General features: G+C 41.0%; 1 protein-coding gene across 2 annotated transcripts in view; it reads right to left on the bottom strand.

Annotated features, from left to right (window-relative positions):
- The window catches only part of LIX1 (limb and CNS expressed 1), a 58,724-nt gene extending 47,751 nt beyond the window's left edge, over window positions 1–10,973 (bottom strand). The window contains exon 1 of one of the 2 annotated variants that reach the window (XM_060235650.1): window positions 10,578–10,973. In XM_060235650.1, coding sequence (XP_060091633.1) covers window positions 10,578–10,659 — 82 coding nt within the window. In that variant the 5' untranslated portion in view covers window positions 10,660–10,973. The remainder of the gene's footprint in view (window positions 1–10,577) is intronic. The other variant, XM_060235651.1, reaches the window with a different exon arrangement.
- Window positions 10,974–16,248: the final 5,275 nt, after the last annotated feature.

Below are 16,248 nucleotides of genomic sequence, written 5' to 3'. Positions count from 1 at the left end.
TTAGTACTGTTGGATATTGTAACTGCATGCAAGAGGATCTTGGAGGGAAAGATAATTCTCTCACTCGGGTACACTTGGCAGTTGGCCCCTGCCCTCTCACTGGTTAGGTGCTGAACCTCTTTGGCCATTGCTTGTCTTGTTTCATCTTCAATAGGACCTCTTTTTTGTCTTTTACTTGGGCTTGGAGCCATAGCAAAGTAACCTTTTTGAACTTAATCTGTTCACAATAAAACTATTTTACATATGTTCTGGAAATAAGAAATGTACTATTACTGAAGACAATGCTGTACCTGTTGATAGTGACCAAAAGGGAATTGAGTCTTGCAGTGCACAGGTACAACTGGCACATGAACGGAAAGATGAAGAGAGCCTGGAATTGTGGCACAGTTGCTTAGAACATCATAATCCAAAAATAATCCTAAACCTTTACAACAAAAACCCTCACCAAAGGCATTAAGGTAAAGCCATGTGATATCAATGACATAAACAAAAGTATGTGTTGTGGTAAGAGCAAAACCAGCTAGACTTTCCTTTCCACTGTACTAGTAAGGCATTAGAATTAATTGTGATGCTTTTGGACCAGTACATGTAGCATCAAATATTGGAAATAGACATATTTAATCTTTCTGGATGATTTCTCAAGGTACTCAGTTGCATATCTGCTGAGGCAAAGAGTTAAACTCACAAATTCCTCATATGGACAAAAGCCTCAAAATGGTGGGTAATGTTGGTGAGTTCATATCACATCACAGACAAACCTTCTTTGTAGAGGAAGGCATCCTGCACAGGATGCTGGTAAGTTTAGACCCAGGATGTCAAACCCATTTGTTATGAGGGACAGATCCGACATAAATAAGACCTTGTCGGACCAGGCCATGCGTGCCATAAAATGTAATACTCTCTCTCTCTCTCTCTCTCTCTCTCTCTCTCTCTCTCTAGGTAGTAGAGATATAAACTTTATAAAGGACACAAACACAATTAAAGAGTCTTTGCTTAAAAGCTTAGCACTCTTGCAATATTTTGTTTATTTAACAGTTTCTGATAACTGACACCTCTTACTCTGAATTATTGCATCAAAATCTGGAGACAATGTCTGTGCTGTAGCAATCTTGAGTATGCTGTTCATATGTGCCTGTAAGTTGCAAACCTACTTTTGACTTATCGACATTCATTACAGAAATCTCGTGGTCAGTGCTAAGACTCTGGGGAAAACATGAAATGGCTGGGCATTGCAAGCCTTTGTACATAAGCTGCTTCATGTGCTGGTTGCCAATTGAGAAAATAGAGGTTTTGCTCTGTAGCTCCTGTGCAATTGAGCAAGCCAGGCAAAGCATGCTGTGATGCAGAAGGAAGCAAGAAAAAAACAGTGAGTTGCTTGTGGGCCTGATATGAACTCTCTGGAGGTCTGATTCAGCCTTCAGGCTATGTGTTTGACACCCCTGGCTTAGGCTAAACCAATCTCCAGGTCAACTATAAAGCAAACTACAGTAAGTTTGTCTTCCACCAGGGCTTTTTTTTAGCAGGAACGCACAGGAATGCAGTTCCGGCTAACTTGGTGTCAGGGGTGTGTGGCCTAATATGCAATTGAGTTCCTGCTGCAAAAAGCCCTGTGTGAAACAATGGTGATGTCAGGGTGTGTGGCCTAATATGAAAAAGAGTTCCTACTGGGCTTTTTCTACAAAAAAGTCCTGTCTTCCACTGTGTCTGAAAATATAACATCTGCTGAAGGATGCAGAGAAGTGTTGTGGCTAGACCAGTTACTAAAAGACTCTGGAGTTGATGAGCAAAACCACTTCTACTTAAAGAAGACAAATAGAACTGCATTAAGATTTCTCCATTTCAACTTAAAGAAGACAAACAGAACTACATTAAGTTTTCTCAAGCAGAAAAAATGGTTGCACAAACTAAGCACATTGGTGTTAAGTTTCACTGAGTGACTAACCTAATTAAGAAGGGCATACTAGAGATAGAATACTGTTCAACAGAAGAGATGGTGCCTGAAATCCTGATCAAGCCTCTATCAAGAGACAGATTTGATAAACTATGAGATAAGTTGGAATGAGAACTCTTGCTTGTGACATTAAGGAGGGATGTTGGATATTGTAACTCTGCAAGAGGATCTGGGAGGGAAAGGGTTAAAAGAATTCTCTTACCCTGCCCTGTCACTGGTTAGATGTTGAGCTTCTTTGGCCATTGCTGTCTTCTGGTTCATCTTATATAGGACCTATTTTCTTCTCTCTTACCTGGGTTTGGAGATGTAGCAAGCTAACCTTTTTTGAAGTTAATTTGTACACAATAAGCTAGATGTACCTTGAAGAATATGTCATGTAAGTTGTGACTCTATTTTTGTAAGTAAATTTTTCTTTCTCTCATTACCATTGGAGTAATCTCATCTTTGTAATTTGTTTGAACAATATTTTCCCCTTAACCAGGAAACATAGAGGATCAGGGATACTGAGTAAAGGTTTGGTGCTTTCAAGGTAATGGATTTATTTTACATTTAACCCAATAAGTACTTGGATAAGAGACCACCAAGGAAATTCAGCATCACTATGAGAAGGCAGGCAAACCAACCCTACGGATTTACCCTAAGCTGGCTGTGGCTTGAAGGCACTTTCCACAATGAATAATTTTAAAACACACTGCCTTTTACAAAACAAAATAAAAAATTTATTGCTATGAATGTTATTTTCCAGTATTAAAATATCCTTATTTCTGTAGCTGAAACTGTTGCTGAAACTTTCTTAGGGTTGCCAGCACTTGGTTGCAAAATACCTGAAGATTTAGGGGTGGAGCCTGGAGAAGGACCTCTGCAGGGTACAATGCCATGGAGACCACCCTTCAAAGCAGCGATTTTCTCCAGAGGAGCTCATTTCTGTTGCCTGGGATCAGTTGTAAAAGCAGGAAATCTCCAGGTTCCACCTGGAGGCTGGCAATCATACATCTTTCGCCTATGGACAGAAACTCAAACACCTCCTTCTCCTTCCAGAGGACCTACTCAGGAACCACATAATAGAAACAGTAGGTGCTTAAAGGGCCAAATTTAGGGTTGCCAGCTCCAGATTGGGAAATACCTGGTGGAGTCTGTGGAGGGTGGGGTTTAGAGAGGGGAAGAACTTCAATGGGGTATAATGCTATAGATTCCACCTCCCAACAAGGCCATTTTATCCAGGTGAACTGTTCTCTGTCACCTGGAGATCCGATGGCATCCCAGGAGATCTCCAGCCATCACCTGGAAGCAACTACACATGACAGACCTATGGGTTACTGGGCATGTGTGCCGCTGAATCTCTATGAATGCAGATTATTTTGACTCAGAGCCTTACCAGGAGACAGGCAACTGCTGAAATCTGAGGGTAACACAGAAACAGGGAGCATCTTCCCCCAACTTCTAATATCCTTTGAAGTACTCTTCCTCAATTTTGCAACCATCTTGATATTGACACTTGGGTCCGCCACCCTTAAGTTGCTGTTTTGCTGCAAAGGAACTTCAAGAACAGAATGGAGAGGGAAATTGCTGAATTACAAATTATTATGAAACTTGGAACAAACACCTCCCCAGGACTGAACAGGGATATTGGGTTTTTTCCCTCATTACATATACTAAACCCACTAAATATCCACAGTATTCCAATGTATTTCTCTTTTATATCAGAATAATGTTTTTTGTACTGACTCAAATAGGGATACTGGCTGTTTATCTCATTACATATACTAACTCATCTGCCACTATATTTTATTGTATTCTTTTTTCTAATGGCAAACTAGAATTTTGTTTATATGTGTGTTACATGTTTAAATCAAACCTCTGAGAAACCTATGCCCTCATTTTAACCCAGAGCTAACATCACAACAGACTCTCATTTATTGGACGTCACAGCCAGGATATTTAATGCGTGTAGTACATGGACATCAATCTGGTATTCCAATTTTATTACCCTTTGTTGTTGTTTCAGCCCAGTAAACACAAACTAACAAACACCAGACCCCAATTTATGATTTTTTTAATCTGCTAAAAAAACATTTCCATGACTCTGCATACTAACTCACTGCCCATTTTCTCTACATTTAGGACTGCTTGCCATTCCATACTATTGTCTGATGAAGTGTGCTTCTAGCACACAAAAGCTTATGTTCTGAATAAAACTTTGTTGGTGCAACTTAGGGTTGCCAATCCCCAGGTGGGGGCAGGGGATCCCCCGGTTTGGAAGCCCTCCCCCCACTTCAGGGTCGTCAAAAAGCGGGGGGAGGGGAGGGGAGGGAAATGTCTGCTGGGAACTCTATTATTCCCTATGGAGATTTATTCCCATAGAAAATCATGGAGAATTGATCCGCTGGTATCTGGGTCTCTGCGGGGGTTGTTTTTTGGGGTAGAGGCACCAGATTTTCAGTATAGCATCTAGTGCCTCTCCCCAAAATACCCACCAAGTTTCAAAAGATTGGACCAGGGGGTCCAATTCTATGAGCCCCAAAAGAAGGTGCCCCTATCTTTTACTATTTCCTATGGAAGGAAGGAATTGAAAAGGTGTGCCGTCCCTTTAAATGCGATGGCCAGAACTCCCTTTGGAGTTCAATTATGCTTTTCACAGCCTTGATCTTGGCTCCACCCCTAATGTCCCCTGGCTCCACCCCCAAAGTCCCCAGATATTTCTTAAATTGGACTTGGCAACCCTAGTGCAACTTGACTCTTCCTTATGTATAGTTAGTCTCTTAAAGAAAAGGAGGCCAGCTTAGTAGCACCGCATGGACTTCCTGAAGTTAGAGAATGATCATGTCACAACAGTTGAATAACTAGCTGAGAGGACAGTCAGGCTGTATGGACAGCCTCTGTACTGATTTCTCATAGAACTCTGTTCTGCAACTGTTTTCCTGGCTTCTGGAGCATTCCACTGTTTTTGCAATTACCATTACCTGATTAACATACAGCGGTTGTTGAAAATCATTGGTTGTAAGGATTGTGTTCTTTCAGATGGAAACTTTGGCCTTCCACAAAGAACTTTGGCCTTCTCAAAGAAAACAAATCCAAAGTTGTGATAGACACCCTTGGACCAAAACTCCACCTGAAATTTACTCAGGTTAAATCCTGCATACATATTTCAATTGCTGATTTGATCTGATGATTAATCAAAATTGCAAATATGAAAATTATGGAGAACTAGGAGTAAGACCCATTGTGAAGAAAAATACAACAGGCTCTAGAAGGAGGCTCTGGGCGGTTCCCCTGGAGGAAAGGCCTCTCCCTCAGAGGCTTATAGTGAGACTATGACAGCTTGCCTGTCTTGTTTGCTTCTATAGGCAGCGTATGGTGACCTCAGCCCCTATTTCAGCCTTGGTTCTTTTTTTTTAATTTTACCTCACGACTACTGAACACAAGGGGTGGGTATAATATGGGTTTCTCAATACTAGTCTCTTCGGGGTTTTTGTTTTGGTTTCAGATGGATGGAGAACTCAATATGTAAGGGACCACAGCAGCTTTGATGATTATTCCCAGTATATAGGCACCAGAGAACTTAAAAGTAAATCACAGACTTTTATTTACACACAGTCTCCAACTGGGGAATGGGAGGTATTTACATGGGCTATATTGTATCTCAGATAAATAACAGTTGCTAAATAGTTCAGGCTTTATAGTACAGATTTTACTTAGGTCTCTCAGGGTTCACAGTTCATATATTCTTCACTCTCCAACACTATTTTAGGTTGGCCTCTTGGGCTTAATGTGTCTGGTCTATTGAGCCAACTGGTGTCTCTACTCCCAGCCCTTCTGACTCCTCTAGACCCACATCTTTCCCTCATCAACCTCGTTAGTTCTTAAGAGAAGTGTATATGTTTCTGTGACCTCTCAGGTCTTTCACTGTGACTCTCCTTTTGTTACACTCAGCCCCTTGGCTGTCTCTACAGAGCTAGCAGTGAGCTTCACTTCACTCGAAGTCTCTCCTCAGCTCCTGTCTCAGCTCCTTCTCCTCAGCTCTCCGCTGATAATTCCCTGTCTCTTCCGCTCTCTGCTGAAAAACCAACTGCTCTCTTCAAGTGTCTCCCTCTGACAGTTATTCACTGACGACTCCCCAGCCGTTAACTGTCAATCACTCCTCCTGAGAGTTCCGAGCACTCCGGCCCTCACCTTCAGATCATCTGGCTCAGGCTCTATGAGTCCTTAATTTTTCTATTAACCCTTCCATTACCGTCACAGAGACCTTAGGAATTTCCCACCAACCAGGAAAAATACCACTAAAGGTCTCTTGATGAGTAGCCCTCCCAGCCTTGCTGTCTTCCCACCCACCCAAGTGAAGGCATTAATTACTCCCCCACACATACACCTCAAGGGGAGATGATTTCTGCCATCTGGAATTTCCTAACCTGGAGTTGGCAACTCTACAGCCTCTACATGGGAAATGGACAGTCTTTCTGTGTCTGGGGAAACCAAGCACCTGGAGGTTGGCAACACTGGGAGGAAATGGCTGGTAGCATCAAGCAGCTGACGCTGTGAAGAAAGTCATTGCAAGCCTCCCTTTCATTCCCACTGTTTATCTGCTGGTGGCCCCTCCCTGCTGTGAATGAATATCTCTTGTCAGTTGAAGAGATGTAACTGTTACTGTTTGCATGGATTAAAGGGAGGAAGGTAGACAAACAGAATGAAATAAAGACTGAAAGACAGAGAAATACCGAAAGAATGAGAGAAAGAACAGAACGGGGAAGTAGAAAAAAGAGGGGGAGAAAGGAGTGAGAGAAAGAAAAATGAGAAGGAAGTTAAACAGGTCCCTGAGGAGAGGCAGTAGTGATCAGTAAGCCCCCAGCAGAGAACTGTCTCCCTCAGAGGTCAGTGGCCTTCTGATGGAGTTCTTGCCTGACAGGGCCAGTGGTGAGCAGGGGAGAGCAGAATCAGCCAATGGCATGGCAGAGATGGATTGTAAGCGAACCCTGCAAGAACATGGGGAAGACTGCAATGGGTGGGTGACAGAGAGCCTACCCAATGGTAGTGGGAAGTGGTGACAGACAGAGTGTCACCCAACAGTTGATGCAGTACAGTCCTGGTGACTGCAACAAATCAGGATGCCAGAATTTGCCACCACGGATTCGGTTTTATGACTAAAGTATAAGTGGCTGTGTTTGTTCTGAAGAAATCCATGAAGGTTGTGTTCACCAGACTGCCATTCGATTAGGCCACTGAGATTTGTTTGTTATTTTTATACTTTGTTAGATGTGCCTTTAAACAAGGGTGCAGCTTGGATTATCCTCAAGCAAAATTCTTCTTCAACCTGCTGAAAACCGAACCACTGAAAAATCAGAATTGCCTTGGAGTGCAGATTTCAGAAAGCTGTAAACTTCTAACCTGCTTTTAATTCAGTTACATCTGGCTGACCTTGAAACAACCTGAGTCAGCCATAGTACATACATGCGAATAAGCTGATATGATGAAGGCGCCCTCTGTTTATAAAAACCCCTCCCTCCTGCTCCTTTGACAAATAGATTCGGTCTCTTGCAGGTGTAAGTCTCCAAAAGGCTTCTTTGAATGGCTTTGGATGCTATTTGTACCCAGAACTCTTTTCTTGCTGCTATGACACTTCATCTTTTGAGGCGCAGATATTTTACTACCCTCCCTTATTTTCTTCCTCCCAGTCTGAGCTAATTGTGTAAAATACCAAAATACAGGTGGGGGACCTACAAGGACTTATAGGAGGAGTCTCATTTCCCCTCCTCTTGCTTCTTTTCTCTGCTTCCTTCTTTCCTCTCCAGCCACCAGCCAACTTATTTTTATCTGCTCCCTTGTCTTCAACTTTCCCTCCTTCACTTCCCCTGGCAGCCTCTATCTGGGAAGAATATGACCTAGTTGTGCAGTGCCGCCTGCTGGACCAGGCCACTGCATAATGGGAACCTACAAGGGCTAGTGGGCCCACCTAATGCCCCTCCCATTCCCTTCCTCACACCATTTCCTCTTTCCCTCCTCCTAGCAATCTCTATATCTTCACCTTTCCCTGCTTCCCTCTTGCCTTCCCATCCATCAGCCTACCTTTTATCTGCCCTACCCACCTTCAGATGTATTTATTATTCGTACTTAATTTGTACCCTGCATTTCTCCACAATGGAGACCCAAACCAACTTACACCATTCTTTTCTTCTCCACTTTATCTGCAAAACAAGCCTGTGACTTTACCTTATCTTACTTCAAACTGAGAATAACTTGCTCAAAGTCACCCTGTGAGCTTCCACAATGAGGTGGTGATTCAAACCTAGCATTCCCAGATCCTAGCCTGAAACTTGAACCCACTACACCATACTGGCATTTCTGGGGTGGCGGCTATTGAACAGTAACTTTTCTGGTCTCCTGCTGGTTACCAGGCCAGCCCTGGCAATTCTACTTCTACGTCTTGTTTGCAAAGTTGGGAGTAGAATGCAAAAAGCTTTGAGAATGTAGATATAGTTGGGGTGTAAGTTTGGGCCACAACTCTTTAGTTCAAGTTCAAACCTCAGCTTCATCACTTCACTATTTTCCAAGGGGGCTGGAAAGATGCAGAACACAGAGCGATATACTTCTTTTGAGCACTGAACTACCACAATCAAACTTGGTATGTGAATTTTCATAACCTTAAAGTTGAGATAGCGATTAAACACCATCAACTCTACCTACATTTCCAAAGGGAGCATGGAGAAGGAAAGATGCAAAATATACTGTAATGTGATATCTGAAGAAAGACCTCTCACACAATTAAGGATTTATTACCTTCCACATTAAGGGAAGCGGATAACACATAACAAAAAAAAAACCATCTAAAATATATAGTATATTCAAGGACTTATTTTCTCTATCATGCAAGTGGCTTTTATTGGCTGACCCCATGCTGGAATAAGATTCCTGTGAAAAGGGTATTGTAACCCTATTGTGTTTGACATGTGTGTTTCTGCTTTATTATACCCATTCTTCCAGCCCACAGATCTGTGGGTGGTCACAATAACTTTGTCTGAGAGGCCAGTACATACACTTTCAATCAAAAGCTTGTCAGAGGATTTTCAGGAATCTACCACAATGGAAAGAAAAAAAAACTGCCTCCCTATTCTACCTTTTCTGGACCAAATTCTTTCTACTTATGAGATGCATCTGCTCTCACAAGGCTTCTGAAGAAAAACTCAATGTGGGTCTGCCATTACAGTGCAGAGTTTTCCTTCTGGGTGGCCTAGGAAGCTCTATTTGTGTTTATCTGTCTAACTCTTGATTCCTGTCAAACTACATATGGAATAAGAGTTCAGTATACAACCTCTTTGCCTCACCAGCTGCATATTCAAAGTGGTTCATTGCATACTCATTTTGAAAGAATGTACAAAGTTGAAGTTACTAACACTTAACATAGCTACTGAGAAATGAATGAAGCATGTACTTTTTAAAAACCCAAACTTCTCACCCATATTTCCACAGTGTTATACAAATGGACAATGAACTTCCTATATTAAAAATTACCAGACAAAAGAAGCAGAGTTTCACAATGCAACGGGGCAACATAAGAGAAAGTTATAACTGATAGGCTCTACAATTTACCAATTGTGTTACCTGCCCCCCCTCTCCAATCCCCTTGTTCTGGAGGAAAGGCTATAAAGTGATTCCATTTATAACAGGGAATGTAAAATTCTGGAGATTCTTTTTTGTGCAAATACTGTTCAGGAATACAAATACTGTTTTGCTTTTCTGAGCAAAGAATGACTACAGTCTATATTCTTATGCTGTTCTGCAAGCACAGTAGCACCTTACGCTTACATTAATCTTGAACAAAGATATCTCGGTGGTGGTAAAAAATGAAGACTCATTTGCATTATCCAGAGATGAAAACTAGATTAAGATAATAGCAACAGACACCAATAGGCAGCTTCATGGAGCTAAATTTAGGAAACTTTATTTTGGAAACTTTATTTATTTAGTTAAATTTAGGAAAATTTAGAAAATCACTGTGCTGGATTCCTCATCTGATGAAGTGTGTTTAAGAACACATGAAAGCTTACGTTCTAAATAAAAATTGGTTGGTCTTAAAGGTGCCACTTGACTCCTGCTTAGGAAACTTCAGTATTTGATTGGCTGATATAGACTCAGTACTTGTAAACAAGGCTGTGGTTAGACACACAAAACAAAGAGATAGTGTGTGTGAGCAAATCTTTTATCCCATGAAACTCACATGCTGTATTTATAAGATAATGCTTTGATTAAAGAACCACATACACAAAACCCTAACCTTAGTCTAAAAGTAAATTTAGTCTAAAATTAAATTAGTCTAAAAGTAAATTTTCAATCCAACAGCTTTTCCTAGAGATAAAATTGGTGTCATAAATGCATTACACTCTGTAATAGTCAATACATTAAATGATTCATTGGAAGATGAAAAATATTCTTTGGACTTTAAATGACCTCACAAGAAAATAATTAGCATTAACCAAAATTATCTTGGTCAGCATCCTAAGAAACAGTTGAGGGAAAGATGTTCTGAAATTTGTTAAGCAGTATCCAATTTGCCCTTTGCAATTCCTCATTACAAGTTTAAATTGGACATGAATGCAAGTTACATTTGGGAAGTCCAGAAACTTTGTTTGGTACTTACAGTCTTTAAATGCAAGTGCAGGGTCTCTGTGAGGCAGGGCTTGGGAAATTATATGTTGTAGAGATTCCAAGGTTTTGTCCATCTTGGTCTGTCTTTTCCAGACGGCAGCCACCGAGTGTCCTCATGCCTAAATTTTTGCAGTCCTGTACTGAATTTATGCAGTTCATTGATGAACAGGATTAGTCAGGAATCTCTTTCAGCATCTGCCAATCAGACATTGCCCAGACTTAAAAGACCCTTCAGGGGGTCCTCCTCCCTGGCTCGCTTATCTTTGTTGTATGCTGAGCTAATTAGCTGGAAAGGCAGGCTGACAGGCTCCTTCCTACTGCTTTCTTCTGTTAAACACACCCACCTACTGGCTAACTGGAGAAGCTAATCATGTGAAACACATTCCTCTTTTCATCCCTGACATTGACTGGAGCTGCTGAACCAGACAAAGTTGGGGTTTCTGCTGATTTAATAAGAATCTGCCTCCACTCTGTTAAATTCTAAAGAAGAGTGAACATTAATAAGAGATCCCAAGGATCCTGGGGTTAAAAAAAATTAGGGAGAAGGGAAAATAGCAATGGCAGAAGACATTTTCAAGCTGTCATTTTACTTTAGGTGTGTGTGTGAGCAAATCTTATAACCCAGTAAACTCATGTGCTCTACTGGGTGCTGTAATTTAGGTGCGTCACCTGAAAGCAAATGTCTTACTGTAGCCGCAACAGGGTTTTTTTTTTAGGGTATCTGGCTAATTTGGCTAAATAAAAAAAAAGTTAATGGGATTTGCTCGTATATGTGTTTTTTCTTATTCAGTCTCTTTTCCCAATCCACATTATTTTCCATATGTACAAATTGGTTGTTTGCCAAATAGTCATAACTTGATTGGAAAAAGTGTGTAAATATCGATGGATCAAATTTGCAAATGGTTGTTTCAGTGAATGATGAAAAAATTACTACCTTCATGGATGACCCTATGGATTTGATTTTACCAATTTGTTGTATATCTTGTCACTGAATGGTTCCATGCTATGCCTGAAATTCTTTGCACACTTATGTGGAGATAAGTTCAATTGGAATTGGTGGTATTAACTTCTGAGTACACATGCATAGTGTCAAGCTGAACATGAATGATTAAAATTATGTAGAAAAAGGAGCTCCCCTTTCTAATCTGATTTTGCTGATGAATTTGCTTCTTTTTCTTGAGGTAACAGACTAAATCTCTTGAAAGCATATACTACAATGATTAACCAATCATGTGATATATATTTACTTTTATGCAAACTATTTTACCTTTTGGCCTGAATGCCTAGAAATCATGCTTTTACTCAACTTTTCTTCAAAGTGTATTATAGCAATTTTTGTTCTGGCTGAGCTAAGGGCCACTTCACATACTATTTATAGACACAGGTGCTACCTCACTAAATATTTAAAATATATTAATGATTTAAATAAATCTCCCAGCAAACTACATATGGCTTCTGTAAGGATACAGCAGCCTAAGGTAAAACAAAAATGCCATGCTTTGCCAAGTAAAAAAGTGCATTTGTCCCAAGTAGTATTTAAAACAAACTGGTGAAGTGTTTTTTGTTAAAGTTACAGTCTAGGGAAGGGGAGAATTAAACCTCCCAGTACATCTGTGGCCATATCCCTTCATGGCTATTTTTGCAGGTAAATTACAGATAGGGAGATCCAGGAAAATCAAAGGAAAAATGAGGAAGCATGGCACACTATAAGGTCTTTGAGGGAAGAAATCAAGTGGAAAAAAATCTAAACAAATCCTAAAACGAAGCTAATATTCTGCCTTCGCTGTCATACTTAGATGACAATCAGGTCTGTATAGTACCACCTGGCAGAACCAGGACTTCATCACTTGAAAAAAAAAAAACTTTGACAAGTCTGAAAAGTCTACTTTTTAAAAGCTATGTTCACATCTCAATAGGAAGCCAAAGATATGTTTGATGAATTGAGAAAGAACTGAGGTAACAATGGTGTTGTTGACCACCCTGAATTTATGCTTACAAATATTAATCAAGGTCTAAAGCAGTGGTACTTGCTGTCTGGGTGATAAAGAGCCATATTTTCATTTACTATCAACCAAGAGTCACATGACTACTGTGAGCCCTGTCCACTCCCCCATACATAAAATAAGGGATAACTATTAAATAGACAACTATAGCCTTTTAAATTACCTGAGTATGTAGTTCTCAGGTACCTTGAGTATGTAGTTCTCTCTCCTCACCACTGTCGAACATTTGGCAGCCCTTGCATATCTGGATGGGAAGGGGCTGCTTATCTGCCTTCACATTCACTCCTCAACATGAAGCAGTTGGTCAGGTGGGAGAATGAGATTACCAAGGCTCCTGCAGGAAAGCAAGCTGGCCATGGAGAAAAGGAGTACAGTTCCCCTGCTCCATGCCTGACAGCCTGCTCTTTTCCAGGAGTGCTGTCATGGTGCTAATTTTACTTTCCTTTCCATGGCCACCTTGCTGTCCTCCTGATAGATGTCCAAGTCTTGGTTTAAGAGAATAGCGGATACAAAGAGTGGGGAGGGGGCTTGGAGAAGATGGGCCCTTCTATCCTTGGTACAAAGTTAAGGCAGCTTGTAGCTTACCCATCATCTAAGTCCCTCCATAGCAGGAGTCATCTTTGGAATTCTGACACAGGGTGGTGGGCAGAACCACAAAATGGCTGCTGGAGGCACAGCCAACCACAGGGGGTGGAGTTATACACACAGAAAGCTCAAGTACAGGGAGAAGACGGGTAATTAAAAATATACCAGGAAAAGAAGTGAGAATAACACCAAAATAGTAGAAGCATTTGGTGACTTGACACTATTTTAATCAGGGGTGGAATTCTAGCAGGAGCTCCTTTGCATATTAGGCCACACCCACCTGATGTAGCTAATCCTCCAAGAGCTTACAAAAAAGAGCATTGTAAGCTCTTGGAGGATTGGCTGCATCAGGGGAGCGTGGCCTAATGTGCAAAGGAGCTCCTGCTAGAATTCCACCCCTGCATAAACCTGTTGTGATTATTCTTCAGGAACTGTATGTTTGTTATGAAGTACCTATGGCCCAGGATATCCCAGTCTCGTCAGATCTTGGAAGCTAAGCACGGCCAGTCTTGGTTAGTACTGTTGGATATTGTAACTGCATGCAAGAGGATCTTGGAGGGAAAGATAATTCTCTCATTCGGGTACACTTGGCAGTTGGCCCCTGCCCTCTCATTGGTTAGGTGTTGAACCTCTGGCCATTGCTTGTCTTGTTTCATCTTCTAGAGGGTCTCTCTTTTGTCTCTTACTTTGGCTTGTTGCCATAGCAAATTAACCTTTTTGAAGTTAATCTGTTCACAATAAACTAAATGTACCTACATGAATAGCAAAGGAGCTCCTGCTAGAATTCCACTCCTATTCTAATCCACATTCAATCACATCTCTAATGGCCAATCAAAAGCCACAGGTGTCACATTGGGGGAGAGGGTGCTGCTCCCAAGGGAAATGCCTATCAGCCACAAGCCCCACTGAACACTGCCCACTTCCCCTGGAACATAGGGTGTATGCCACACTGGGAAATAGTGCTTAGAAGAGCCATAGTTGGCATGCCAAAAAGCCATTTGTGATCTCCAAGCTGTGAGCATCACTGGTGAGGTGTAACAGACATATGCGATTGCATTTTTTCCAGTGAAGCTTAATATCAAGTTGGACACTTGCAAACAAATTCCTTCTCAGTTTTGCCAATTTGCAGCACTTGTCCACAAAATTATGTAAACATTAAACTTATTCTAAGAACAGTCATTTAAGATGCATTTGAAGAACATTGATCTAGCAATTCTATCATACCTTCTTAATATGTGAATTTGTTAAAACAGCCAGAAACATTATTGACTTAACCTTTTTATTTCCTGAAATAGCCAGTAAATAAACTTTGTTTGAATAGCCACATATGAAATATTAATGGAGCACTGCAGGTCATCCTTTGCATAAACTTCATGGTAACCTTTGCTGACCAGATATTTCAGGAATTCTACTGCTGCTCTTGATAAAAGATATATCAAGTTACAGTGCTGAGGCTGAATTCTTTCCTCATCTGTTTTCATCTCTAAAAAAATGTTGTAATCTAAATAAAACTGAAAGTTAAGAATAGTTTCTTATGGCCAACCCTTAGAATGACATAATTTATGCTTTAAAAGGTGCAATCCTAAACAGAGTTACACTGTTCTAAATCCATTAAGTCAATGGGGTTAGAACAGTGTAACTTTGCTTTAGGACAGCTCTCCAAATCCCAGTGTCCCGCTGAGACAAAGCAACAGTGTGTGCGAAACTTCATTTATTTGCATTAATCCTCTCCATTCCCATTGCATGTCTAAACATAAAACATAAAGTTTTCCCTCTGTGCATACTTTACTCAGCACCCATGGAGGAGACCTTGAGTTTTTTTCTGATGCTTCTGCTCCCTGTTGCTGGGCACTATGTCACACCACTCCTAGTGACTGGAGCAGCACCCATATTTCTTCAAGTTAAACCAGCATTTTGTTCCTCCCCTGGTCCCTAGTATACAGCATGCTCCTGTTCTGTGTGGGAACAGCCTGTGCACTGGGGATCTGAAGGGGAAAAAAAGCCCTCAATTACTGGATAACTGCATGAACTGAAATTCTGCCTACCAGCAACATGCCTGACTAAAGGACAGAAGGGGAGCTGAGACCTCTATAAGCTTATAAGGATTCCTTTTGTGTATAAGGCACTAATAAGCACAGAAAGAAAGGATTGTGCTATCAGAATAGAAATTTCATAGAAAGGGGTTTTTCTTTTGCTTACTTTTACTATATAAAGCCTACACTGGTGGTGTTGTACTACTAAGATAATCTACTTTTCTGCTTTGGGATGCTTAGTTTGAAAGAAATTAGGAGTGACTTTTCCCATCATTTTTCACCTCACAGCAGGAAATAAAAATATATTAAATGTTTTTCTTGTAGTTGTAATTAAAACATTTTATAATATAGCTCCTTTTCCACCTTAGAGCTTTGGAATGCCAGTTACTCTATGCTGTGTCAGGCATAGGTTATAAAATCATGGAGTTGGAAGGGGCCATACAGACTGGGTTTACCAGTCTCCCCCCGCCCTCAGACCGACTGGCTTGCAATGTATTTAAAGGACAATCTCCTTTCATATGCCTCTGTGCACCAACTACAGTCTTCAGGCAGCCAACATCTGGCATCAACCGGAGCCTGGCTCTTTTCTGTTGTGGCTCCAGCTCTGTGGAATGGGGTTTAGGAGACTCAACTTACTTTAGGAGGTGCTGCAAAGCATGCTTTTTTGCCCAGCCCTTTGGTGGTGGTTGCTGATTTTTAGTTTTAACAGAAAATGTTTTAAACTATTATTGTACGCCACCTTGAACAAAAAAAGGCAGGATATAAACATTTCAATAAATAATAATATAATAGTGAAAAATGACTGTACCAGTAGGATTTCTATTATGATGAGCAGAATAGTGCTTGGAAAGAGGATATGTCGCTGGAAAGCAGCCCTGGGACTGTGTATCTTTGCCCTGCAGTCATATAGTACACTCCCACAGCATCTTTGCAAGGGCAAGGCTACCTAATGACTGGGGCAAGCAGTCTGCATATACAGTCCTGCACTGCTCTTTTTGAGGAGTGAATGGAAACTTTTTCTCACAGTAATATGGGACAAAAT

The sequence above is a fragment of the Heteronotia binoei genome, chromosome 4 (assembly GCF_032191835.1).
Source record: "Heteronotia binoei isolate CCM8104 ecotype False Entrance Well chromosome 4, APGP_CSIRO_Hbin_v1, whole genome shotgun sequence".
In the NCBI taxonomy this organism is placed as follows: Eukaryota; Metazoa; Chordata; class Lepidosauria; order Squamata; family Gekkonidae; genus Heteronotia; species Heteronotia binoei.
This window is presented reverse-complemented; position numbering and strand designations above follow the sequence as displayed.